This window comes from Mya arenaria, chromosome 5, assembly GCF_026914265.1.
Source record: "Mya arenaria isolate MELC-2E11 chromosome 5, ASM2691426v1".
Lineage (NCBI taxonomy): Eukaryota > Metazoa > Mollusca > Bivalvia > Myida > Myidae > Mya > Mya arenaria.
In genome coordinates, this window is record NC_069126.1 from 21135812 (window position 1) to 21162230 (window position 26419).

The 26419-nt window shown below is 35.8% G+C and overlaps 2 protein-coding genes across 4 annotated transcripts; one reads left to right on the forward strand and one right to left on the reverse strand.

Annotated features, from left to right (window-relative positions):
* Window positions 1-31: 31 nt before the first annotated feature.
* Window positions 32-8508, reverse strand: LOC128234003 (cingulin-like protein 1). 2 transcript variants are annotated; one of them, XM_052947921.1, is made up of 8 exons: window positions 8223-8508; window positions 5838-5983; window positions 5353-5462; window positions 4810-4897; window positions 4101-4223; window positions 3626-3820; window positions 3223-3311; window positions 32-1169 (listed from the first exon to the last, which is right to left on the reverse strand). In XM_052947921.1, exons 2-8 carry the CDS (start codon window positions 5904-5906, stop codon window positions 1109-1111), a joined length of 735 nt encoding a protein of 244 aa, XP_052803881.1. In that variant the 5' UTR covers window positions 5907-5983; window positions 8223-8508; the 3' UTR covers window positions 32-1108. The 2 variants fall into 2 exon arrangements, with proteins under 2 accessions (XP_052803881.1, XP_052803883.1); XM_052947923.1 differs by lacking the exon at window positions 4101-4223.
* On the forward strand, window positions 8506-26005 carry LOC128234000 (ATP-dependent RNA helicase me31b-like). 2 transcript variants are annotated; one of them, XM_052947918.1, is made up of 11 exons: window positions 8506-8563; window positions 10170-10548; window positions 12046-12106; window positions 12528-12762; window positions 13395-13538; window positions 14729-14823; window positions 16477-16599; window positions 17429-17557; window positions 18648-18828; window positions 19558-19711; window positions 20710-26005. In XM_052947918.1, the coding sequence occupies exons 2-11, from the start codon at window positions 10475-10477 to the stop codon at window positions 20855-20857; spliced, it is 1344 nt and encodes a 447-aa protein (XP_052803878.1). In that variant the 5' UTR covers window positions 8506-8563; window positions 10170-10474; the 3' UTR covers window positions 20858-26005. The 2 variants fall into 2 exon arrangements, with proteins under 2 accessions (XP_052803878.1, XP_052803879.1); XM_052947919.1 differs by having other exon boundaries at window positions 17432-17557.
* Window positions 26006-26419: the final 414 nt, after the last annotated feature.

Below are 26419 nucleotides of genomic sequence, written 5' to 3' on the forward strand. Positions count from 1 at the left end.
TGAAAGCCATCTTTATCTATCATGGCCTTCTCAATTAGTTGTTACATTGCTTTGTCAAAACATTTTTGCACTTTAACAAAAAAATGTAAGATAGTCAAGGGAAATATGCAAATATTGCATGTATTCAATGAAATATAATACAGCTCAGTTTTCTGCTCTTGCCAAATTGTTCAAGTTTGAAATCAATCCTGTAAGACATGTTCATGATTGTGGCTGGTGCGCATTACCCACAAGGAGCAGCATGCCAAACATAAGTGCAAAGCAACGCAAGGTTGACGGTTATCAGCCATGTTTTTCATTTAGTACAAACATCTATTGTCTTGTTGAACACAGATGAACACTTGTTTAAATAACTGTTATATAATATCATATATTGTGATTTATTGAAATCTGTACACTAAACATGGAGTGAAAATATAGAGGAACAATTCTCTACAGTGATTCACACTACAAGACCCCAACCCCTTACACCTAAACATTTATTTTTTATTTGTTTTGTATGCCTACATGATTTAAAATGAAATGTTGTATTCAATTTTAAGGCACTGAAAATTATGCAAAACATAAAAGGCGTCACGGTATTTGTGTTTTAGACCTGTGCATACTAGTCTTTAAACTGAATTTGAGAGCGGGCAAAAATTTCAAAACAGTGAAAATATCAAATTGTTATTGAACTGATTGAAACAATGAAATATAATTTTTATTTCATTGACAAATCTCTGTTAAAAATCTCTATCAATCATAGAGCATAAAACCCCTCAAAAATGCCTCTGTTATAATGGACTTTAGATTTACGAGAAATAGGGGACAGCATACAATGTTTGTGCAAAAAGTGTTTAAAGCCTTTAAAGGAAACATCTAATTCTATCAAACGACAGATTTCCCAATGCTATGATAATTGAACATTTATATATTACAATTGTATAGTTGTGCAGTTCATTGGCATGTTTCTTCTTTTTACTAAGTAAATGACAATAAGGATTATACAACAATACAAGAGAGTATTTTTATCAAGTTTTACAATGTTAAGGTACCTAGTATAGCAGAAAAACAAATTTGTTTAATTTGAACAGCAGTGGATGGTATTACAGCAGGTGAGTGGCTGTGGTCAAGAGTGCCTTGCCCCCTCTTCAGGTACTCCCTGACCAGAACGGTGGAGGTACATACGCCTGTAATAGAGATGAATGGTTGTCATTATGATATGGTCACATACATGTATGTGTTCATTTCAATATGGTATCACACATATATGTGATCATGATGATATGGTCTTATTGTAATGAACATGTACATATATCAGACTATATGGTGCAAAACACATACATGTATGAGACCATATTGTGCAGAGTACATACATGTATCAGACTTATATGGTGCAGAGTACATACATGTATGAGACCATATTGTGCAGAACACATACATGTATGAGACCATATGATGAAGAACACATACATGTATGAGACCATATGGTGCAGAACACATACATGTATGAGACCATATGATGAAGAACACATACATGTATGAGACCATATGGTGCAGAACACATACATGTATGAGACCATATTGTGCAGAACACATACATGTAGACCATATTGTGCAGAACACATACACGTATGAGACCATATTGTGCGGAACACATACACGTATGAGACAATAGTGTGTGGAACACATACACGTATGAGACAATAGTGTGCAAAACACATACATGTATGAGACCATATTATGCAGAACACATACATGCATGAAATCATGATGATATGGGCGCATACAGGTATGTGTTCATACAATGTGGGCTCATACATGTATGTGTTCATACAATGTGGGCTCATACATGTATGTTTTCATACAATGTGGGCTCATACATGTATGTGTTCATACAATATGGGCTCATACATGTATGCATTTATACAATATGGACTCATACATGTATGCGTTTATACATATGGGCTCATACATGTATGTGTTCATACAACATGGGCTCATACATGTATGCGTTTATACAATATGGGCTCATACATGTATGTTTTCATACAATGTGGGCTCATACATGTATGCATTTATACAATATGGGCTCATACATGTATGTGTTCATACAACGTGGGCTCATACATGTATGCGTTTATACAATATGGGCTCATACACCGTGGGCTCATACATGTATGCGTTTATACAATATGGGCTCATACATGTATGTTTTCAATGTGGGCTCATACATGTATGCGTTCATACAATATGGGCTCATACATGTATGTTTTCATACAATGTGAGCTCATACATGTATGTGTTCATACAATATGGGCTCATACATGTATGTGTTCAGACAATATGGGCTCATACATGTATGTGTTCATACAATATGGGCTCATACATGTATGTGTTCATACAATATGGGCTCATACATGTATGTGTTCATACAATATGGGTTATACATGTATGTTTTCATACAATATGGGCTCATACATGTATGTTTTCATACAATGTGGGCTCATACATGTATGCGTTCATACAATATGGGCTCATACATGTATGTTTTCATACAATGTGGGCTCATACATGTATGTGTTTATACAAGATGGGCTCATACATGTATGTGTTCACTAAACTATTTTTTGAAAAAAAATATTTCTGTAAATATTCCAATGAAATGAAAACAAGAGCTATCACAGGAGAGATGACACTCCACTCTGCACCAAAACTTTCTGAGTGAACCCTGCTGACAGCATGCAGCAGAAGGCTGTGAAATTTTATCCAGATCCGGTTGTTGTTTTTGGAGTCAAAGTGGGCAAAAGTATCTCTGTGTACAAAATATTTATTATAAAAAAGAGGAGGGCAATTACTCAGTGGAAAATACTCTAAGAAGAAACCTGAACAAAGTATGCACCACCTTTCTTGGTTACAAACACTCCTGGGAGGTTTTATCCAAATCTGACCTCACTTTTGAGGATAATCTTAGTGATTAAATAGTTTAATCACTACTTGTTAAAACTTCATTAACAATACGTTGTATACCCTGGAAACCAATACAATAAAGTTGTTTCTGATTTTTAATTTGTAAGAAAATCACAAAAAGCAACACATTGATTTCTTAACTTCCTCATTTTTGTTTTTAACTATTAAAGATAATATTACACTTAGATAATTTCACCATAGGACTAAAATCTTGATATAAGTGCCTCACTGCTTATTTAACAGACGATGAACTACCTCGAAATCAATACTCACAACATTTGGTTTGTCTCCTCCAATTCTTTAATTTTCCTTTCTGTCTCTGCCATCCACTCAGCATATTTGTCTCCCCACTGCTGCTTCAGCTAGCAGTAACAAAATTTGAATGTGAATGTGCATGTGAAATGACAGATATAAATATGTATATGATAAGAACTTCATTGTGTTTGGTAATTGACCATGACATAAAAAGGCTACCATAATTTTCAAACACATTTTTCAGATTTCATGAAAGAATCAGGTGGAACACAATACTGACTTTGGAACCTTGCTTGTAAAGGCAGTAATCTGCCTGACAACAGTGATCTCTCCAAACATACTGAGTAGCATGGGAATGGTTACATTTTAGGGCCTTCTCCCTGAACCATGACCACTTTTAGAATAAACATCCTAGCCTCACCTTGAGTTTATACTGCTCCTCCCTCTCACACCATTTGGCCTCCTTTACAGAGAGCTCCAGACAAAGGGAGTTAACTCTCTCCTTCAAATCATTACTCTCCAACATAAGTGCAGACTTGTCCCCCTCTAACTCAGCAATTTTGGTCCGCAACTTATAGAGCTCAGAATCATTGTTGTCCGCCTTCTTACCCTTTTCCTGAAAAACATTACTAATAGCATGGGTGCAAGTTAATGTAATTTTGTTTATACATTTGTACCACCATCACCAATCCATTATGGATTCCACTTAAATCTTCAAACCCCCATATTTTTGTTTAGAGTACATTTTTTGAATGGCGAGTGAATGTATGAGGGACCCTATGCTGCAACTTACTCTCGCTTGATTGAAATGATTGGCCACTGATAACTTGTTCACAGCTCATCAGCCTTACACTCAATAACAGCCATGGGAATGTTTGCCGTTAAACTTCTCGCACCTTTTCTAGTCTGTCCTTTAAATCCTTTCTCTCTGTCTCCATACGGGCGTACAGTTCGTCCAGTTGTTTCTGTAGGTCACGACGAGATTTCTCTGCAACTGCAAGCTGCTCTGCATGTTGTTTCTATATGTTAGGTAAAGGTTAGGTTAGGTTAGGTAAGGCATAGGAAAGATTAGGTAGATGTTAGGTTAGGTAAATGTTCAAAACCAAACATAGTTTAGTCAGGGAGGGAAAGAGTAATTCATAACTAATTTACCACAAATCCGATGTTGAGAGCGCCCATCATTTTTCTGGTTAAGATCACAACGGCCTTGACCTTTGATTTACTGGCTCCAAATTATTTTAGGGTGTGTACTGACCATGTTCAACATGCATACCAAGTTTGAAAATCATTCAAAACTTATTGATCCTCATCGAAAAAGTGAAGCCAATGGCATTGTAGACAAAGCCACCAAACAAATAACAGGCCTATACAAATGTCATGCTTCGCAGGCGACACAAAAATGGTCAACAAACATACCTTTATGAGAAGTTTCACAGAGATTATCTTCATTTGTGTAGCTTTAAGAGCTATGCCAATCTTTCATATGATATTTATACTGCAAACTACCCAGGAGACAGAACCTACAAACCAAACATAAGACACATGAGTCTGCTTTGGCAAGTTTTAGCATATATAAACATAATTATTTCATGGCACATTCCATACCTTCAACTCTTCCATTTCTCGGCTATTGGTCATCTTTTCCTTAAGCTTTTTCTCTAGTTCCTCAATTTTGGCATCGTAGTGGGGATCCCTATATAATATACATGAAATCTGTAAACTTAGAAATATATTTATTTACAGGTTTTTGAGTTATGGCCAAAGATCAGAGTTTTCACATGCTGCCAATAATGCCGACTCCAAGATTATAAAAAAAACCCCAGAAAATATACTGCTCTCTGCTAATAACCATGCAAGTCAATCGTTTAAGAAAAGTATGTGTACAATGCAACTTGGCTTTAGAAGATGAGTTCATGATAAACAACACAAACAAGAACATTCATACACATGCATCTGTTACTCTTCTTCTTTTGATTTTCTTGAAACATAAATCCTTTATATTGGATTCACCACCACTATTCAATGCCCTTTATATTAAAACCTTGAAACATTGCTCCAGCAGTAAGTGTTAGGATTAAAGGCAGAGAACCTAAGATTCTATACCACTGAGAAACCTGAATCATGAGAATATGAGTAACAATTCTGTACCTTTTAAATCCAACTTCAACAACTTCTCTCTCTCGTTTAGTAATGGTTGTATTCTTGGCTTTCCGTAGTCCATCCAGTCTACTTCTCAATGTTGATACCTCATGTTCTAACTGAAAACATGCACAATGCTTGTCAAGGCCTTCTTTTGTGGTTACTTTTTATTTAACAATTTAGTAAAATCACTGCAACACAACATTCCGCTAACAAAGAAAATGTTATAGAAAAGACAGTTTTAATTTATGATAAATAATCATCTTGTTAAATAAATAGTCAACGTCTAAAAGTCAATGAAATAACAAATCAAAGAAATAACACGGCCAATGGCAAATAAAAAAAATAAAAAAGTTATTGATAACTTGTGCTGTATATGCATAAACATTATAATAAGAAATAAAGCTGTGTCATGTCTTGGTTATCACAAGTATCATTTAAGGTTTGTGCTTATATATTATGTTTTATAAATTATAACTGCATTTGTTACATACCTCTTTAATTTTGAACCTCAAACTTTCAATGAGTTCATGATCACCAGCTGACTGCTTTGACTTGCTCATTCTGTATTAAGAATCTCCGAAACTTCTAAATCAGGCTGACATGGAACATCAAATTGGTGCAGCTAAGACTTCATTTGCTGCAAAAGTAAGAAAATATGCTTTTTAAACCTCTAACAAATATGCTGTTAATGCTTCAAGAATATTAAAGAACACTCTAGCAAAACCAACCAGCACATCTACTTAATGTTTTAGCTATGCTCCTGGAGGTGTAATGCTTTTATTATTGTGTAAGATTTCAATAGCCAATTTAAAAGACATGAGTTTACATGTTGATGAGAATCAGCTGCCTCATTGGTTAGCTCAGTCAGTACAGATTAGAGCTTGTTACAATTCTTTGGGTTAACTAGCTGGACTGTTGAAGCCTACAGTCACTTTTAGGCATATCGTTGTGTGTTGGAACACATCAGGCAGCCAAAAGACCATGGCACCTGGTGGGAAATTATATAAAAGAGCAAAACACAGAACCTTTACTCATACAGGTTGTGAAAGGTGTGTAAGCATTCTGGCAGCACTCACCTTGTAAGTGAGGGGTCTGGGTTTGAGCCCCAGTCTAGCTACTCATTTTTCTAACCCTGTGACAACAAGGGACCATAGCAGCTCTGTTTGGCACTGCTTAGCAGTATGACATGCTCTTTATGTTAATTATGTGTATCCCTTAGTATTGGTGTTCGTCACATTCGAGAACGAATTTCCAATTTGCTTGAAAGTATGTCACGGTACTGATACCTATACAGGCTGTGAGAAGGTGTGTATGCTGTCTGAGTAGAGCACTCGCCCTTAAGCGAGGGTTCTGGGTTTCGAGCCAGGGTCTGACTGCACATTTTTCTCACTCTGTGACTATCTTTCTTCCATTAATGTCAAACCCCTACTGGGGACCTAGACACTTGCACATAAAGCTTCAAGAATTTTAGTATAAAAGGTTGTGAAAGAAATAAAACTTTTAAAAGCAAAGTAAAAAATGGGAGGTCCAGATTAGGTTTAAAAGTAAAAAGAAGTTTGGTAGCTCCCTGTAGCGAGTCATGTTCAATTTGACAGACAGCCTGATCGAACTGCTCCAGGGTAGGGCAGGCCACTAAGTTGGGTGGGAGGTTGTGTCAGTGGAAGACAGTTCTTGGGAAGAAGGAGAATTTGTAGTAGTCAGTGGTGGCAGATACATATATCTGTAAGAGGAGCTGTGATAATGTGGAGATGGTCTTGTCAGTGAGATAAGGTAGCCAGAGATGGGGTTGGCTATTAGGTTATGTTTTATTTTGTACATAAGACGGAGCCTGTTATCCATTCTTCTATGATCAAGCCCTCGCCACAGTAGAGACTGCATCATGTCTGTGACATTTGATGTTTGTCCATAGTCATGTTTGGCCCATCCGGACAGATTCAAGTTGGTATATGCGGGTATCAGTGAAAGGACACCAAACTGTGGAGCAATATTCAAGCTGAGGGTGGTCAAGAACTTTGTAGGCAGAAGATATCAGTGGTTCAGAGTGTACCTTAATAATTCTCCTCAGAATGCCCAATGTGCTGTTTGCCTTCTTAGAGATGCCATTTGTGTGTGTGTGTGTGTGTGTGTCCCACAATCAATCTGAGGACAGGTCAACATCAAGATATTTTGCTGATTATTACAGATTCTAGTTAGCAATGGTGAAGAGTGTACTGTGTTGATTTTTGGTTTGTGGCCCTTGTTATCTGAATTATTTGGCATTTAAATGGGTTAAATTCAATGTCCCATTATGGCTGCAATGTTCCAGTATATCAAGATCTTACTGGAGAATTTCTGATTGGGCGGATGTTGAGAAAATTAATTGATGGCAGTATTGACAGCAAATACAAATGTAGTCTGACTTTGGATTGAACATTCTGAGGAAGGTCATGAATGTAGATTAGAAAGAGTAGTGGTCCCAGTACAGATCCCTGGGGGACTCCAGATGAGACAGCTATGGGTTCTGATGAGGACCCATTAACAACAACAGTCTGACGTAGGTTATCAAGAAACCCTTTAATCATATAAGCTGCACTTAACATACAAATGTAAAGCCTACATGTATGTACAGTCACAAAATGACAAATGGCCTTTGATCACATCATGCAGCTCACACTAAAACAATTTCACACACACACACACACATTCACATTTTATTTATTTGTTAACATTTGTTATTACTGATGTACATAACAAAATGACAATGTCTTTATACTGTAATAATAAAGTTTGTTGATTTTTAGATGACTTGATTTTTTCTGTATTTTGTCTTTTTGAGAATTTGTATATTTATCTTTATTATAAGATAAGAATAAACTCTGTTTAGGGAAACATTGTACCTTTTACGCTTTGAAAGCTGCCATCACGGTTATATAACTTTTGTTGTTATCTTAAATAGAACGAATTATTCCTCATAGATCAAAAACGGTTTGTTTACATTAGTGCTGGGTGACGTTTAGCCGCCGATTCGAATATTTCAAATTTAATCCTTAAACTTTAAATTGAAGCATGTTCAACCTCTATTATGTTATTTCAGCGTAATTTAAATTCTGAAATATATATTTAATGGTATTCTTTTAATATTTCACGTTAAAAAATTGAATTTTCTTTTTGTTTTGATCTCGAAGCGCCCCCATTCGTCGACGAGATATCCAATCTCTCACAGCTTCGGCCGAAATTGGTAGGTGTAAATCCACTGGCATCGTCGTAATTAAGCAGATTTTATATACTTTATGCATATTTCTTATTTGAGTAGAGTGTATTTGTTTGAGATTCCTAAGGATATCCCCCAAAAAACCTTAAACAGGATCTTTTAGACTGTCAAAATATTGGTACATTTTTAGTAAAAATGTTAAAAGTTAACGCCTGATTTATTGCTAGAAACGTCAGTTAATAGTAGCAGTTAATAATATCATCCAGTGGTGAGTAAATAAAAGTGCTAGCTTAAAACGTAGATCGAGTTGTTTTTATCTTAAATCAGTTGTGGTTCATAAACAAGAGCTATTACCAAGGATTGTTTTTACCCCATCCACCGGTGTCATGGTACAATAGTACTAAACAATATCGAAACAACTACAAGAGAGTTGCATAGACAGATGCAGCAAGATAATCTTGGAAGAAGAATTTATCTATTGCATTTTACTGTATTTAGAATTTTGCTTCATTTGGAAGCACTCATTGACAACATCTTGTTTTACAGTATCTTTTAAATTAAACTCAGTACCATAAGAACCATTGTTTTCGACATTTGTTCATCCTTTTGGTATATTAAAACAATTGAATTCAGTGTGTTAAATCTTATTTGGGAGCAATAGTGCATCTTTAAATGAAATGTTAGAAGCATGCTGGCATCATGCATCAGTCAATTTATGACCATGCCCCCTAGGTTCGGGAAATAGTTGTGACTGACTTTCGGTCCAGCCAATCCTGTGTAAAATCTGAGACAAACTGCTGGTAAAATCCCCGTCACATTCCCCCGCACCCTGGGGACATCCTAGGTAAGGTCCATTTCCTGTAATTTTTGATTGAAATACAAATACAAACCTCTGCATCCGCTCAGCACTGCGGGGCCACATGTAAGGTGAAAACACTTTCCATTTCCCCCACATCCCCGGTATCCCCAATAGAATTGGTGGGGGGGGGGGGGTCTGTAATTGACTGGTGTATTACTCTGTAGTTAAGTGAAATATCTGGGCTCTTTCTCTTCAGGTTTTATGTCCATTTGGATAAATTGGGAACATGTGTAGATTTTCAAAGTATAGGGCTTCGTGCATTTATTCAAAGACAGTTGTTTTGAATATTTCACTGCTGATGCTTGATCAGTTGCTATTAATAAAAACAATGTTGGTTATTTTCTAAGACATGCGATTTTGTCGTCCACACATTGTAAACATGCACATCGAAACCAATTAAAAATACAATATTTATACAAATAATGCCTCCCATAATATTTCAAATGAAGGTTATATTTAATAATTTAGTTAGATCCTTTGCATTTTTCTTACCAGTGCCTTGTAAACAAATATGGAGCCTGGGACTTTACAGTTTTTAGTTTGTAGTGCCTTGCTTAGCCCTTCTCACCAATGGTATAGGCCTGACACATGACTTTTCTTATTCTGGTGACTTGCAAAACCACAATTATTTTTTTTGACTGAATACCAAATGACATTACCTACATATTGTTGTTTCATGCTGCTTATCAGTCAGCTTTAAGGGTGCAATCACCGTAAGCCATTTTTTTCTTGATACAGAATCAAAGATGTCAAGTGTCGTTTTTTCTATTTCAGGATATTTGTGCGTTTTTCTTATTGCTAAGATTTTTGTCATAGAAAATCTGAATGCATTTACCGGTACTGCATTTCTTGTGCTAAGACATTTGAACTGTGTGTGGCGTGACTCTGGTGCTTGTGTTATAAGACTATGATTTCGAAGTGAAAACTACTGTGATAACAACTTTATAGAAAAATAACACTAAAACAGTGCAGTACAACTCTGTGGGTTAGCAGGTGCTAACTAACGGGACTGTTGAAACCGACAGTCACTTAAAGGCATTTTATTGCGTGCTGTAGCTGCATAAGGCAGCCAAACGACCATGGCAGCCGCCACCAAGATGGAGAACCCTATCAACCATTCTAGTCCAGCAACTGGCGATATGAAGGCAGAAAAGTAAGACCATTAAAATAATTGTTTATTAATGTATCGGTTTTGAATTTATGGAAAAGTGGGCAAGCCTTTTTACCAATTTCCGCATTTGCCCTGGGATCAGGTAAATCAAGAGGCCCCATAAACATGTGTAATTATACAGGGTTGTCAATAAGAACCGGCCGCCGGCTGAAATGGACGGTTGAAATGTAGTTTGGGCCGGTTCAAATTTGGAAGAAATTTTTTTTTGATTGCGAGTCTTTTTGGTAATAAATGTTCCTTACCGCTAAAAACGGTCCTTTATGCCTATAACATCTCTTTTCGATATTTAGAGCATCGCCTTGACTGGTTTAAATTTTTCCGATAATCTGAATCATGATTCGGGGTATTTGTAGACGCAGCATTCGGAACTCCTTGGCCATTTCAATAGAAAACAACCTCGGATGTATGCCGGTACATCTGTTGAAGTAGTTCGTAAATTTTTGAATAATATCATTAATTAAATGTAGTGTTTTAGAGTTGTATTTATTGATCTAAGTTTAAATTGATTGCCAGTGAAGTGTTTTATTGCAAACATAATTGCGATTCCCCAGAGTTCAGAAAGAAAGTTTAACTGCTAAATGAAATTACTACGCGATCTACTTGCAGCGGACTTAAACGTATCTATTTTTGAGTATGTTAACCGTCCAAATTGATCCGAGGTTTTTTTTCGATAAAAATGGCCAAGGAGCTCCGAATGTAGACACAGTGGACGATATTTTGTTTATCCAACATTGCCGACATTTTGACACGATTCTGAACCATGACCTGTGACGCGTGATCAATCAAATATAGTTGTATTATTGGTAGTTAATTATAACTTGCAACATTGTGTAAATTTCCACGAGGAACACGAGACAGGAATGCCCACAAACCTGTGCAGTCAACATTATACGCATCTTTGATACCAATGACCTTATTGCGCGATTTCCAAAATTCTTAAAATAGTAACATAGCGTTTTTTTTAGAGCTTTGTATTTATCGATGTTTATACTTCATGGAAATGAATTTATAGCAAATAAACAAGCAACAGATATGAAAATAAATGACCCTACATTACGAGTACATAGAATTACGTATCTATGAAGCTATCGATAAAGCGTGGATCTCCGTATCTATGAAGCTATAGATAGATAAGTAAAATTGCGTATCTATGAAATAAAGGGTTAAATATTCACCAAATGCCCCAGCAGCAGGAAATGAAGCGCTGAATTTCAAAATTTTCAGGGGGATGGGGGGCATGCCCACGGATCCCCCTAGCTGGCCGCCTACTTTTCTGTTTCAGTCGGTTTAACAAAAACTTATTGACAACCCTGAGTAATATACATGTATGTTTCACATATAGTACATATATCACAACAATGTAGATTTTAATGTTGTTTTAAACTAGCATCTAAATGAGAGAAGTCTAAGAGGAATATGTATGTGCTTTCAACATATTGTGCAACTTGTACAAACAATTGTTTTAATGTTATTATTCAGTGACCAGGGTTGGAAAGCGAAATTAAAAATGCCACCAAAGGATCAAAGATTCAAAACATCCGTATGTACTATTGATATTTTGTTAACTTTTATAAGAATTGATTGAAGACATCTTTTTACTTCTCGAGGTATTTATATTAAATTATCAGAAGCCCCCAAAAACGAATTTGATATATATATATATATATATATATATATATATATATATATATATATATATATATATATATAGTCAGAATTCAGGCATTTAAAAGTTTTATTTTGATTGCTGTTGATATATATATATATGCAAATTATTGTCAGTATGCAAAGATAGAAAGTTCAAATTATTACTGATCAGACTTGCTTGCAGTCTGAGTAAATGTCACAAACATGAGGCTGGTTCAATCACTCTGGGGCTTTCGGATATAACTGCAGGACTAGGCCCTCCCTGTTAGCCCAAATTCTTACATTCTGCTTACAAATTATCACAAATATTACAGGATGTAACAAACACTAAAGGCAACGAGTTCGAAGATTTTTGCCTGAAACGCGACCTGCTTATGGGCATTTTTGAGAAGGGCTGGGAATCACCTTCCCCAATCCAAGAGGCTAGCATCCCGATAGCACTGACGGGCCGTGATATTCTTGCACGCGCAAAGAATGGCACAGGCAAGACAGGAGCGTATGCCATTCCAATCTTGGAGAGGGTGGATAATACAAGAGATGAGGTGCAAGGTATGAAACTGGCTTCTATTGCCTTGATTTCTGTGAAACAGGTGCTCAGTAGTTAAGTTTAGTGCACTGACTTCTGATGTGATTTATTTGTTGAACCTACTTGTACAGTTCACTTGGTTTATATTATTTGGAGGTTTGTTTGAATACCAGTTTAAATGGAGATATCATGCATTCTAAAGCTGCATGATCAAATTGACTGTTCCACATATGCTCTCAGAATACCATCGCTGTTCTATGCAGTATTTTTTTTTGCAACAATTTTGGTAATGGGGCGGGATAAAAAAAATCTGGTTGTGAAAATGGGTCATTTTGCCTAAAATAAGGAATCTCAATATTGCTTACTAGTGATGCCATGCTCGATGCTTAGGGGAAACACTATTTAAAAACATGCAGAAAACCTCAAAAAATGTATTTAAGCATACACCATTTTCCATTTTCATCTTTTTTTATTTTATCTGTTTTAACATAAAATTTGAATACTTATTCACAATTGTGATAAAGTATGTTTTAGCATTGGGAATCGGGTCGAATTTCAGCCTGAAATTGGTCAGACAACTGCTTTGTAATCCAGTACTTGTTATTTTCACTCTAAACATGAACACTATCTAAATAGATATTATTTAATGTTTCAGCCATGTGTGTAGTCCCGACACGAGAGTTAGCATTGCAGACTAGTCAGATCCTGATCGAGCTGTCCAAACACATCGGGGCCAAGGTGATGGTCACCACAGGAGGAACCAATCTTAAAGATGACATTATGAGGCTTTATGAACCAGGTAACCAGCTAATCAGTATCTATGGCATAGAAAAAATATATGTGTTTTAGCATCCCGATTCTACCTAGCAAATGCTCTTAGAGAATTTTTCTAGTGGAAACCCTGCTCTAGATCTATGATTGAGGTTCAATCTACATGGACTGTAATATTTTGTATGTTCAAGGGCTCATCCTTGAAGACGAATTTGGCGATTTCCTTGCTCTGTGCTTTTTGACTTTGCTGTTTAATTACATAAAAGAGAAGTCAACCAGGCTTACTTTTTCCATAACCATAAATTGATTGAAGTGACTTTCCCTAACAATTGATCCTAGGTTGAGCCCTGTGTTCATTTTGTCCACGCGTGGAAGACTGTGGGACTATATAGGGGACTACTGTTCTGTTAGCAGGGTGGGGTTCATGAAGTATACAGCGTTAATACTGATCATTTATAACTTAGAAAAGTCCACTGTTAAATTAATTGATCTGTAACCTGAACTTTAAACACATGGTCATGTGCAAGATTGACAATGCATAAACACAGGGCTTCTAAAAGTTTGAAATTTCAATCAGTCTGGGCCGTCGTCCTTGAAAATTCCGAATATTAAGCCATTTTCTTATTGTTATCGGTCCTAGAAGGTCAAAATTGGTCCAGACTGGCAAAGTGTCAGTTTTAGGAAGCCCTGCATATACATGTTACAGTTAAAATTACAAACCAGCCATTATCCTCTAGCTAGTAACAAGGGGTTCTGAAGTTCTGAAATTAGGATTAGGTTTTAATCTTGTACAGCTTCTTTTTTTTTTTTTACTTTCGATTTTATTTTTTTTCAGAATATTGTGAAAAATATAATATATTTTGCTTTTGGAAGGGGTCCAATAGTCCGATCCGTGGGTACTATAGAAAAAGCTCTGAGCTGTAAAGATTGTTATTTGCAAGGACAAATGCATGATAAACAGTAGGAAGCACCATGAAATTAATTATTTTGGAAACAACTTCAGCTGGTGTTTAAACCCCTTTACCCTGCTTTGGTTATGAATACTTGTACTCAATAATAAAGACGCCTGGCTTATATCAGGATTGGCCATTATCAGTTGTTAGGACCCCTGATATTGTTGGAGCTTTGACTCAAAATCAGTTTTGAAAACAAGGAGTATTTGGATTTCAAAACACTTGTTAGCAGATGTAATGAATGTTAATGCGTTCTTCTCTTCAGTACATGTTGTAGTAGCCACGCCCGGGAGAATCCTGGATTTAATGAATAAAAACCTGGTGAAAATCAGCAAGTGTGGGATCCTGGTTTTAGATGAGGTGAGCTTACATTTTGTATTAGCCCTCTTTCAGTGTCACCCATGGTGCTATAGGTTTACCTTCCGTCCGTCTGTTTGTGAAATCTGGATGCTGCTATAATTCAAGAAGTATGCCTGCTAGATTAATGAAACTTTGTTTTTGTATTGAGGGCCAACTGGGAAATAAGGTACATTTAATGTGTTTGTTGGACAAGATGTGGTTGCTATGGGAATGAATATATCAGAAAAGCTTCATTCATGGAAGTGTGTGGGTAGAGGGCCATTAAGGTATTATGCGTCATTTTCATTTTGTGTCAGACCACTATTAGGCAACTTAAGCAACAAAATGAGTGAAAATATGACTTTTGACTGGAACTTAGCTTAACGTTAAAAGTTTCAACAGCTTCATTCATTAAACTTGGTATGTAGAAAGAGGCCATTTGGAGATTATGTATGCCTTTTTTTGTCAGACAAAACATAACATTTCTATGAGAACAGAAATGATGGGAATGTCCTTCCATCCATCTGGAAAAGAATGGATCTAGGTGTATGAAACTTGGTGTACAAGTGGTTTGTGGCCAATAGGAAGAGTTTATAGAAACCTTTCATGGGATTGGGTTTGTGGCCCCTAGGGTCAATGTCAATGTCACTGTTAGTAAGAATAGAAAAAAAAAACAGTTGAAACAGAATCTTAACAAAGAAGGCTGTAGTGCATCTGTCAATCATTGGAAACCTGGTTTTGTCACATTGCTGCATTTCTTTTTATGCCCCCTTTTGAAAAAAGTGGGGTATATTGTTTTGCACATGTCGGTCGGTCTGTCTGTCTGTCGGTCGGTCGGAATACCAAATGGTTTCCGATCAATAACTTGAGAACGCTTTGACCGAGGGACCTCATACTTGGTATGTGTATTGGTCATCACCAGCAGATGAACCCTATTGATTTTGAGGTCAGTGGGTCAAAGGTCAAGGTCAGTGTGACCTTTACATGAAAAACGGTTTCCGATCAATAACTTGAGAACGCTTTGACCCAGGAATCTCATACTTGGTAGGTGTATTGGTCATGACCAGCAGATGAACCCTATTGATTTTGAGGTCAGTGGGTCAAAGGTCAAGGTCAGTGTGACCTTAACATGAAAAACGGTTTCCGATCAATAACTTGAGAACGCTTTGACCCAGGGACCTCATACTAGGTAGGCTTATTGGTCATGACCAGCAGATGAACCCTATTGATTTTGAGGTCAGTGGGTCAAAGGTCAAGGTCAGTGTGACTGTAAGCTGAAAAAAGGTTTTCTGATTGTCCATATTTTATTTAAGTGTCCAAATCCTACTAACAATTTGGCTCCCAAGGGGGCATAAATGTTTCACTAACATCTCTTGTTTACTTTTTAATTTGACATTTTTATTGAACTTTCGACAGACAAATATTACATTGTTTTTGAATTCATTTTCTAAGACAATGCGTTGTATAGTCGAGTGGTTGTCCTTCCGACAGTTCTTGTTATATCTTATGACTGTAAAGCTTATTGCTTCAATGTAGGAATCAAAAATATTTATAGAACTGGGATATTGATAAAATATTAAATGGATGTATTATTAATCATTTATGAAAACAAATTGGCATGCTTTTAAAAGATATAATTTCTGTTTTAAAAGATACATTCTTCTTTTAACACAGGCTGACAAGTTATTATCCCAGGATTTCAAGGGAATGTTGGACAACATCATCAGTCACTTACCCAACGACCGACAGATCCTTCTCTACTCAGCCACATTTCCTCTCTCCGTCGAACAATTCATGGTTTGTTAAAGTTTCTAATGTTAGGGGAAATCATTCTTTGTATACAGTTGGTTTTCATGCATGGAGGCTGCTATATCCACTGATGGAGGTGGATTGCTGTTTTATAAGTGGATGTCTCAGTCATGGAGGCAGATGTGGATGTCTCAGTCATGGAGGCAGATGTGGATGTCCGAGTCATAGAGGTGGTCTAATGTTTTATGACGTCTCAATCATGGAGGCAGATGTGGATGTCCGAGTCATAGAGGTGGTCTAATGTTTTATGACGTCTCAATCATGGAGGCAGTCGGCTGTGTTTTGTAAGTGGATGTCTCAGTTATGGAGTCTGAACTGTTTTGTAAGTGGATGTCTCAGTTATGGAGTCTGAACTGTTTTGTAAGTGGATGTCATGAAGGCAAAAATAACTGTTATATTGATATTACTGATATCGTCCAGCTTTCTACTGTAAAACAGTGGTTAAGTGTTTGGTCAAAGTTATCCAAGCTTTTGACTGATTGGTCAATATTTATCAACCAATAAAATGGTTATAATGTATTAACTTGTCTTGTTTAGATTTTTCATGGAAATTTCCTTGAAAAATCAAGGTACACATGGTTTAACAACACTGAATGTGATAATAATTAACATTATACATGCTCAAACCATAGTTTATGATACACAAAATTGAAATGTACCGTAGGCATAATACTGGAGTAGATATATCCTCACAACGAATTTGTTGTAAATAAGTCTCATCACCTGACTTCTTTTGAAAACCCCAATAAAACAAACCTTTCTACTTCATTTTGTCCATGTTCAAGTTTCAAATATTTACTTATTTTTACCTCGATAGAAGAAGTACTTGCACAGTCCATACGAGATAAACTTGATGGACGAGTTGACGTTGAAGGGAGTCACACAGTACTACGCCTTTGTCCAAGAGAAACAGAAAGTCCACTGCTTGAACACCCTCTTCTCTAAGGTAAGTACTGTTGCATACTGGTTAAGTTATATTTGCTGCTTGCCCACACTGCAGCTGGTGATAAAATGGACAGCACAATCCACAAAACTAAATGGGTAAAACTAGTGATGAAACGATTATCGAGTACAATCGATTAATCATTGCTGACAATGCTATGTTGGCGACAATCGATAGTGCTTGTCCAAAATCAATGTCGCCAATGTTACTTCCGGTAACTACATTTTTTGTTGTTTTGTGGTAAAAGTCGACACAAATGCGGTGAATGTATACACTTTTGCTTAAAAACACACTCTCCCAAAATTACAATCTGTTTTTAATTTTTGATATAATTATTTCATAAAACCTTCTTCAATAACCTGTTTCTTAGGATAGTGTGGTGGGTCTGGTCTTACCTGCAAATACCGGAAATCCCGGCTCGATGCATTCTGTTTTTGAACCTTTTTTTGGTATCATCTGTATTGAACTAATTTTCATTTACATTTTTGATGTGCAATTATTAAGTATGTGTTGTGTTTTTATGTTTTCTTCATGAAGTTATTAAAGACCGAAAAAGGTTATGGAAATTGACTTACTGTTGCAAAAAGCATGACTAATGTATCACACGTACTGATTCCAGGTTTACCAAATTAAATGATCATGATGATACTATGTATAAAGAATATATTCCTTATTGATTTTATGAACTTTCGATTATTGTCCGATAGTAAATGGAAATGCTTGGCCTGATTCGATTCGATTATCGATAGCAAATGTAGTCTGATTTTCAAACACTAGGTAAAACGGTATAAGAAGGTACGGTGTTTTAACCATTATTTTCCGATATAAAGGGCTGTCTTGAACCAGAAGCTGTTAGAAATTTTACAAGACTTCATAAGCATTTGAGAATGATTATAGACTTCAGTTCAAAATAATTGCACCAAACAAGCGTATATATATATATAAAAAAAACAACCAAAAAACAACAACATATTAGCCATCAATAGCATAACATCCCCGGGAGATTGAATCTCCTTTCATCTTCATGACTACATAGCAAATACAATGCTAGTACTCCTATAATTAAAGGTATTATCAACTATTCATATTTCAGCTCCAAATAAACCAGTCTATCATATTCTGCAACTCAACCCAACGTGTGGAACTGCTGGCCAAGAAGATTACGGAGCTGGGCTACTCATGTTTTTACATTCATGCCCGAATGAACCAGCAGCACAGAAATCGGGTGTTTCATGACTTCAGGCAGGGACTCTGCAGAAATCTTGTCTGCTCAGGTCTGTATTAAAGATTGTTAACTTGTTATACTAGGGCATACTAACATAACTTAAAACTTAAAGATGGATACTAATAGTGCATTAACTTTGATTCCCTGGGCAGGTTTTCATAAAAACATCTCCAAGTTATTTCCTTACTTAAGTCATTTTCCTAAGTTAAGTATCCCACAGTTCACATGATATTATAACAAAATAAGGAATCATTAATACTATATTTTCATTGATTTTATACAAACTTTTATGTTAAAAACACTTTCCTTTAATATTGACAATGAAAATTTTAGGATATAGGCTTAAGTTAAGAACTGACTTGAGGAGTTAAATGAATACCAACCCTACAGGCCGTATTCAATAAAGTTCTTAGATTGAACTTAAATTTAAGATAAGAAACTAAGTGCTTTGATTTGCCTGTATATTTAGCTAACCAATAGGCTGAATGGAATCACTGAGGCATGTCTAAGGATAAGGATAAGATCAATATTGAATACTGGCCATCCATTGTTTGGTGCTTTTATCTAAATTATCTTTTAAAGTCATATATATCAGGAATTGTCATGATTGGTTTGTTCCATTTTTTGTTCCAAAATAATAAGATACTTTAATGCTCAACAAGTTTGGATGAAATTGACTAAAACATAATTAACATATCACTTTCTGTTAAAAAGAACTAATTCCATATTTCATATTACAATTTCAGTCTTCAGTATAACAATGAAGCATGTATTTCAGATCTGTTCACAAGAGGTATTGACATTCAGGCGGTAAATGTAGTGATCAACTTTGACTTCCCGAAGCACGCGGAGACGTACCTCCACAGGATCGGCAGGTCTGGCAGATACGGCCACCTCGGTATAGCCATCAATCTCATCACATATGATGACAGGTAAGTGGGGTTAAGAAAAAAGGCAAGGTGTTGTGTGGTAGCCTTGGAATTGGGCGTGCCGTGCAAATGCTTAACCTTTGCCACAATGCCCACTTGTGTATCAAGGTCTGCTACTCTAGCATTGATTATAGGAAAGTTACGCCCCTTTATGAACTGAATAAAATTAGAACAGCTGGTTGTTGTACACTCATTTTTGACTAAAATTTGGAAGGAGCTCATCTTCTACTTCACAACTTTTCTGTTTGGTATTGAACATAGCAGTAAAAGTGAGTTTGTGAAGCTTATATTTATAACAAGTGCAGCAAACATGTTCCAATTGCTGGCACACTTCAAGAATTGTAATTAATAATTTCACTAGTCTGTTTTGGGTCTTAGCTTTGGTGCTGTTGTGATGAAAAGTGTTAACCTTGGCCAAAAGTATAAAACTTTTTGTTAACTATATTATTATGAAACTTTGTACACATGTACACTATGTCATGTAAATCTCACACATGTAGCAAGTCCTGTGTCTTCCGCTCATATATTTCTGGTATTGTGCCACTTAATAGACTGAGAAAAATTATCACAATTTTTTTGAACACCAGGAAGATGTGTAATTGACTAGTGAAGATATGTCTCTGAATTAGGTTTCAGCTTAAGAGTTATGGAAGGGTGCTGCACCCTGTTCTTACTCTGCCTGCATGGTGACCAGCATGTTCACCCTTCTACCTCCTATAAATTGAATGCTTAAAGCAAATATTTAATTCTTTTGTTTTTATTAAAACATATAAGATGATTATAAATACATAAAAAGGTTTCATATTTGGCAGTTGAAACCTTATATTACTTCAATACATGATTCCTAACTTTCTCTGAAAAATTCATAGTGGCCAAGTTCTTCACAGTGCGCTACAATGTGCACCTTTCTCCCTAAGCACACTGTCCCTCATTTGCAGCACCTGCCCTCTATAAAACCTATTGCATACACAAACACAATGATGCTTATCCAATATTTGTAGGTTTTCACTGCACAAAATTGAGAGTGAACTTGGGACAGAAATCAAGCCCATTCCGAAGAACATCGACAAGGCGCTGTACGTTGCCGAGTACCACACGGAACCTGATGAAGATGACCTCCCCGAGAAAACCAACGGAGCGAAGGGCTAGACGGGGTCCCACCCCTGAAAGCCCCTCGTGTACTATTCAGGGCCCTCATATCCCCATTCATCGTCAAACATGTTTTCATAATGGACTCTATTCGAGCCGAATGTTTCATATAGCATCTCGTGTCTTGCTATTTTTGGCAAGATTTCATGGAAGTTGTCAAAAGTGGTTTATTGGTCGTAATATGTTTTGAGATATGTTGTCATTTTGTACATGAATTGTTATGGTTGCAAATGGGTTTATTATTTAGTGTGAAAGTGTGTATACATGTTAGCTTTAAGATTAAGACACACAGAGCTAGGTTGAAAACTGCTCTTTGTTCAAAGAATGTGTGTGAAGCAAGTTTTAATTATGAAAACTGAAGAGAATGAAACACTGAGAACACAAGTTTCTTTCAAACACTTAATTGAAGGAACACTCACCTTAGATGACAGAAGATAAATGGGCATTAAAGCTTTCACACAAAACATTAGTTGAGAATCGATGGAACAATTGATGAATTATGTAATACTTAGTATGTATGGATGCGGATGAATGTGAACGTTAAACTCATTTGCCAACCAATACTGTTGTAGCTTTGTTTACGACACTTGAGCAAAACTGTGCATACATTTTAAAGTGCTGACCTGGGGATATTATGTGTTAGATTAATTTAATTGGAATAGATTTTCAGGTGTTCACAGAAAGTACAACTTTGGCCAGGCTTATTTGGCAAATCTGATCTGGGGAATTTGCTTATGTATGAATAATGATTAAAAAACTTCACAAAGTTAGGAAATGTCCAATCAACCTATTGCAAGCAACAAGATGGAGGGCTTTTTCAAGGCATTTTGGGAACAGACATTTGGACATTTTCAGGAATTTTAATAGATAAAATCCTTATTTTGGGATTGAAAAATCCAAGGTTAACCTGCCGAGATTGGGAATTCTGCATGCTTATAAAAAAGTTTGCCGCAATTGGTAGGAATGTCTCACCCATGGAATGGCTAGAAAAAGGCTTGAGTTGAAATTGCAATAAAATGTATCTGTCAGGTGTTGAAAATCTCTTTCTGGATGTTTTGCATTGCCAAATAAGCGTGGCCAGTGAAAATTTCTATGAATGAGTAACTCAAAAATGTTTCTTTTGAACTGCAATTTAAAACAATCTGATAATATTTTAACAATCTGATTAAAAATATTCATATTTTTTTTTAAGTTAAGTATTCAAAACAGATAGCTTTGTTAAACATTACTGTTTTGACTGTTTGTGTATTAAGTTTTAAGCTCTCGACGCAGGATGTCACGAAAGAACAATGTTAACCATTTAAGTTAAAGATATTGTTTAAAGTATTGTTTGTTTAATATTTTGTACTTTTACAGTTTTATTTAATTAAGAGCTGAGGAAATCTGAAGTAAGATAATATTTCAATTAGTTATGTTCCAATTTGATGTTTGCATAGTGATGTGTACTGGTAGGAGAAAAATGCTGATATATATCCTTGGATTCTTAACAAATGTGGATGAAGACATTCGCTTAAATCCCCCTTGAAATGATCAGCCTGCATTGTTGCTGAAGTATTTGGCTAAAGAAATTGTCACACACCTGACAACATAGAAGCAAGCCTGTCAAATGTTTAAGCAGGGCGTATGAGCCTACACTTGTCAATTGTCAATTATGCAGGCTTTTGTTGAATATTTCTACAGGTTGTAAGAATGCATACATATATCAGTGGTTTTCTCATATTAATTGTAAATAATGTAAATTATTCTATTTTTGTAAGATACTATGTTTAAAAGCTGAGGTAATTTCAAAGACAAATTGAATCTGACATGATAACCAGCTTTGTAGGGCTTATACATTATTGCGCTCTTCGAAACATTTCTGTTGGTTTTTTGACTGTATTAGCCATTTTCAAGTTATTTGTGGTTAAAATGCTTTGAAATTTCAGCAAGACAATGTGGACATTTACATAGAAATGTATTCAAAGTGTACCAAAGTTTGTGAATTCAAAAGTGTATTGTGAAAAACAACAGTGGAATACACACAGAAAATTCAAACCAGAAAATTCAAACCAGAAAATACACAACGGAAAATTCTAACCGGAAAATACACAAGGAAAATTCAAACTGGAAAATACACAACGGAAAATTAAGAAGTAAATTGTCAAAACACAAAACAAAAAGATGTATCTTTAGAAAGCTCACAAAGCATATATCAATCATAGATGAGAGGAACAAAAGCTTAAACAAAGCTGTGACATGTAACCAGAAACTGTTTGCCAACTATTGTGTTCAGTGTAGGATCCCTCGTGCATTAGGTGGTCACGTCCAGCAAAGACAAATGTCCAGTTTCAAATCAGCAGACTGGTTGCTGGCTGCAGTGAAAATACTTCAAAGTGGTAAAATATTATTTGTATTTCTATTTGTGTGTTGAAGATGAAAGTGATGGGTGTTTATTATGAAATTGAAATAAGATAAAATCATGTTGAAGATTTCAAGAAAATAGAAAGAAATGTGAAGGAATTGTGAATGTAAATGTTTGAACAAGTATGAGTTTTAAAAAAAAATGTCCACCGGTGCACACATGAAATGGCAGTTATTTTTCCTAGCCAGGTAGTGACTGGTACACACTGTACACTTTATAGGATGAAATGTCTCTGTGAACATCCTCAGATCTTGAGGAACTGGCCCTCACAACACGAATTAAGTTGTGCTTAATGTTATTTGCCAAGTCTTGATGAATATTGGATTACAAGTTGCAGCTACGTAAAGTGAATAGCTCTATCAACGGTATAAGCTTTATAATGGACATCGATCAAATTAAGGTGGATTTAGTGTGAAACTTTTGAAGAGTCTTAAGATGTGTTTGTGGTGGGCAGTTACTGATCTTCCTTGCGTTTCAAACCAATGTTAGTTGTCTTTACCCCCGCTGCAGATAACTGTACCCTAGCTTGTGGAACATTCACTAGTGCTGCTTATAACTAGAAGACCCTGTGCCTGACTTGGATGTGGTCTGTGCCTGACATGTATCTGGTAATTTTAGGGTTTTATTCAGAACAGAAATAGCTCAAGTGAAGTAGTATTATAAAATTTAGAATGAAGGCTACTGGAATTACCTATGGATTCATGGTGTGTTCATTTAGTCAGTTCATAAAGTCAGAAAAGACGTGTTTTTGAACACATGTTAAGTCATACACATGTAAGGACAGTTGCAGGAATCACAAGAGATTATAGAGTGAAGACTTTCTTTTGATCTCAGATTGACATTAGGTGTTAAATTTTGCAGCTTTTTCTAAGTAAAAATGTGTTGATACTTAGTCAAGAGAATGCCTACAGAATGTCCATAAAAAGATTGAAAGTGGAAATAAATAGACTTTATGGGCGGTAATTCATAGAAATAGATGTTGGAGGTTTGAAGTTGACAATACAGAGCCAAGTGGGTTCGAGACCAATCGAAACAGTAATGATGGTTTTTGAAACATTTTGCTATCAGCTGTTTTGATTGGAGTTATGCAGATCTATAGCAGGTTTTTGTATTGATGGAAGTTTTAATTATGGCAACCTTGTTTTGTTGAGGCCAAGATTTTTAAAACCTGTGTTGATCAAAAACACTGTTAAACGTGCCTTGGTTTAAAGCATTTTCAAAATAAAAGGTTGGGTTAGCTGTAACAATCCTTTTTTTTAAGCAATATTAGATATATATGATGATGCCTTATTGGGAAAGGTCCTTGGAAATGCTTTATTCTAAAGTGAATAAATGTTTCAAAAACAATTTTAAACAACGTTCTTTCGAGATTGTGTGTTTAAATTTTGTTGAAAGCTGAGAAAGTCTTTTCTGTAATTTATAAAGTTTATTGTTCGTAAAAAGCTATTAATAGTAAAAAAAAAAGTAAAAAAAAAAGTTAAACGAGATTTCATTCATAAAGCACTCGAAATGATGTAAAAGTACTGCATCATGTTCATGACACTGTGGACTTCTCTCTGAAGCTACAAGAATATGACTTCTCGGAACATTGAACTTTAAAAAGAAAGGACTTGCTCAGTAAACAGACGTGTGTACTCATTGACTTGATGGGTTGTTGGCTGCGATTTTATTTTTTATATCATATCAACATTATTTGGAAATCAGTAGATTTATGAAACACAAATTATGGCATTTGAAATAGAGTGAGCGAAGAAACAGATTTTCTGTTCAATACCCTTACAATAAGAATGGAAGATGTTGGTATTGTGTTTCTTAAGCTCATTGACCAGCTAATGCCAGTTCAAGTCAATAATGTACAGTGATGTCTGCTGAATACAGGGCCTATATATTGAGATCTGGTTTTCACTCTGTCTTGGATACACTAGTAATCCTGTTTGAATGCTAGGGTCAAGTTTCAGATGCTCAAATCCAATGTTTGTGTTCTGGATCTAGTTGTGCTATGTAAAAAGCTGAATTAACTAGAGATTTTGCACTGAAAATCGGAACACAATTACTTAAAATTAAAAAAGGAGTTTATAGATAATGACATTTTGATAGGTGTGTGTGATTTGTTTTACCTATGAAGTACAATTTTAAAGTGTGTCAAGAAGAATTTTAGAAAGCTAGGTATTTTACACACTAGATACATGTATAAGGCACTAAGAGCACGGTATAAAGCTAAAAGCAGGGTCAAAAGCATTGCTGGGCTGTTAAAGTGATACAGGACCAAGATGTATGTTCAGACAGAGTGGAATCAGACTCGGGGTGGGGTGGGTGGATTTTAGTACATTTTCTAATTACATTCATAAGTTTTGATCTCTTGCAATCGACAATTTTAAAAGTTGATGATTTTGTGCAAAGAGAATGTACTTGTTAAAAAAATTGTTTATAATTGAAAAACCAAATTGCCATAAAAGGCCTTGTTCATTGCATGACACTGATATTCTGTATACCACCATGTCGGGCTGTAAGAAAAGCATAAGATGATTGACAAATAATAGATGGAATTGTTGTGTGAGTTTGAAATTGTAACATCTGCATCAACTGTTCTGGTTATGTTGAGACGACATGGCAACAACTAAAAATCCTGAAATAGGGAAAAACACACTGGATAATAAGTTTCAATTTCTTGATATGTTGTTGCAAAACCATTTGGACAGAATATCATTCATGCAAACAGGTTTAAATCTAATAAATAATGACAATATTTTGTGTTTTATTTCTTTTGTGTGTCCCATTTTGAGAAATGATGGATAATTCCCCGAATAATAAGGGGTAGTAGATTTCAAGGTCACGATCAACAGTCGAGTGAAGACTGTCCGTGCTATTTCTTGAAGAACAGTTTGACCTAGGACCATGAAACTTCAGTGGTAGGCTGCCCCTGACCAGTAGATGGACTTACTAGCGCGTGGTCAACAGTCTGTAAAAACTTAATCAGCAGTCCAAAGGTTGAAATAGTTGTCAACTGTTAGTACTCGATGCATTATTTCTTAAAGCAAATTGATTCAACCTTCCACATGTTTCTGAAAGAGACGCATTAGGTGCAACATTTTCGTGGCAACTTTTCAGTCAGCATTTAGGACGGCATCAAAACTTGGGTTACTGGTGATCAGTTGATATTG

Bases quoted from the DNA above. Each gene is read 5' to 3' on its own strand.
- LOC128234003 (XM_052947921.1), bottom strand. From the start codon at position 5,906: ATGAGCAAGTCAAAGCAGTCAGCTGGTGATCATGAACTCATTGAAAGT. The intron at 4,224-4,809 runs GTATGGAATGTG...CCTAACATATAG, and splicing joins GAGAAATGGAAGAGTTGAAG to AAACAACATGCAGAGCAGCT. The intron at 3,312-3,625 runs GTGAGGCTAGGA...TGTTACTGCTAG, and splicing joins AGGAGCAGTATAAACTCAAG to CTGAAGCAGCAGTGGGGAGA.
- LOC128234000 (XM_052947918.1), top strand. From the start codon at position 10,475: ATGGCAGCCGCCACCAAGATGGAGAACCCTATCAACCATTCTAGTCCA. The intron at 18,829-19,557 runs GTCTGTATTAAA...CATGTATTTCAG, and splicing joins CAGAAATCTTGTCTGCTCAG to ATCTGTTCACAAGAGGTATT. The intron at 19,712-20,709 runs GTAAGTGGGGTT...CAATATTTGTAG, and splicing joins CTCATCACATATGATGACAG to GTTTTCACTGCACAAAATTG.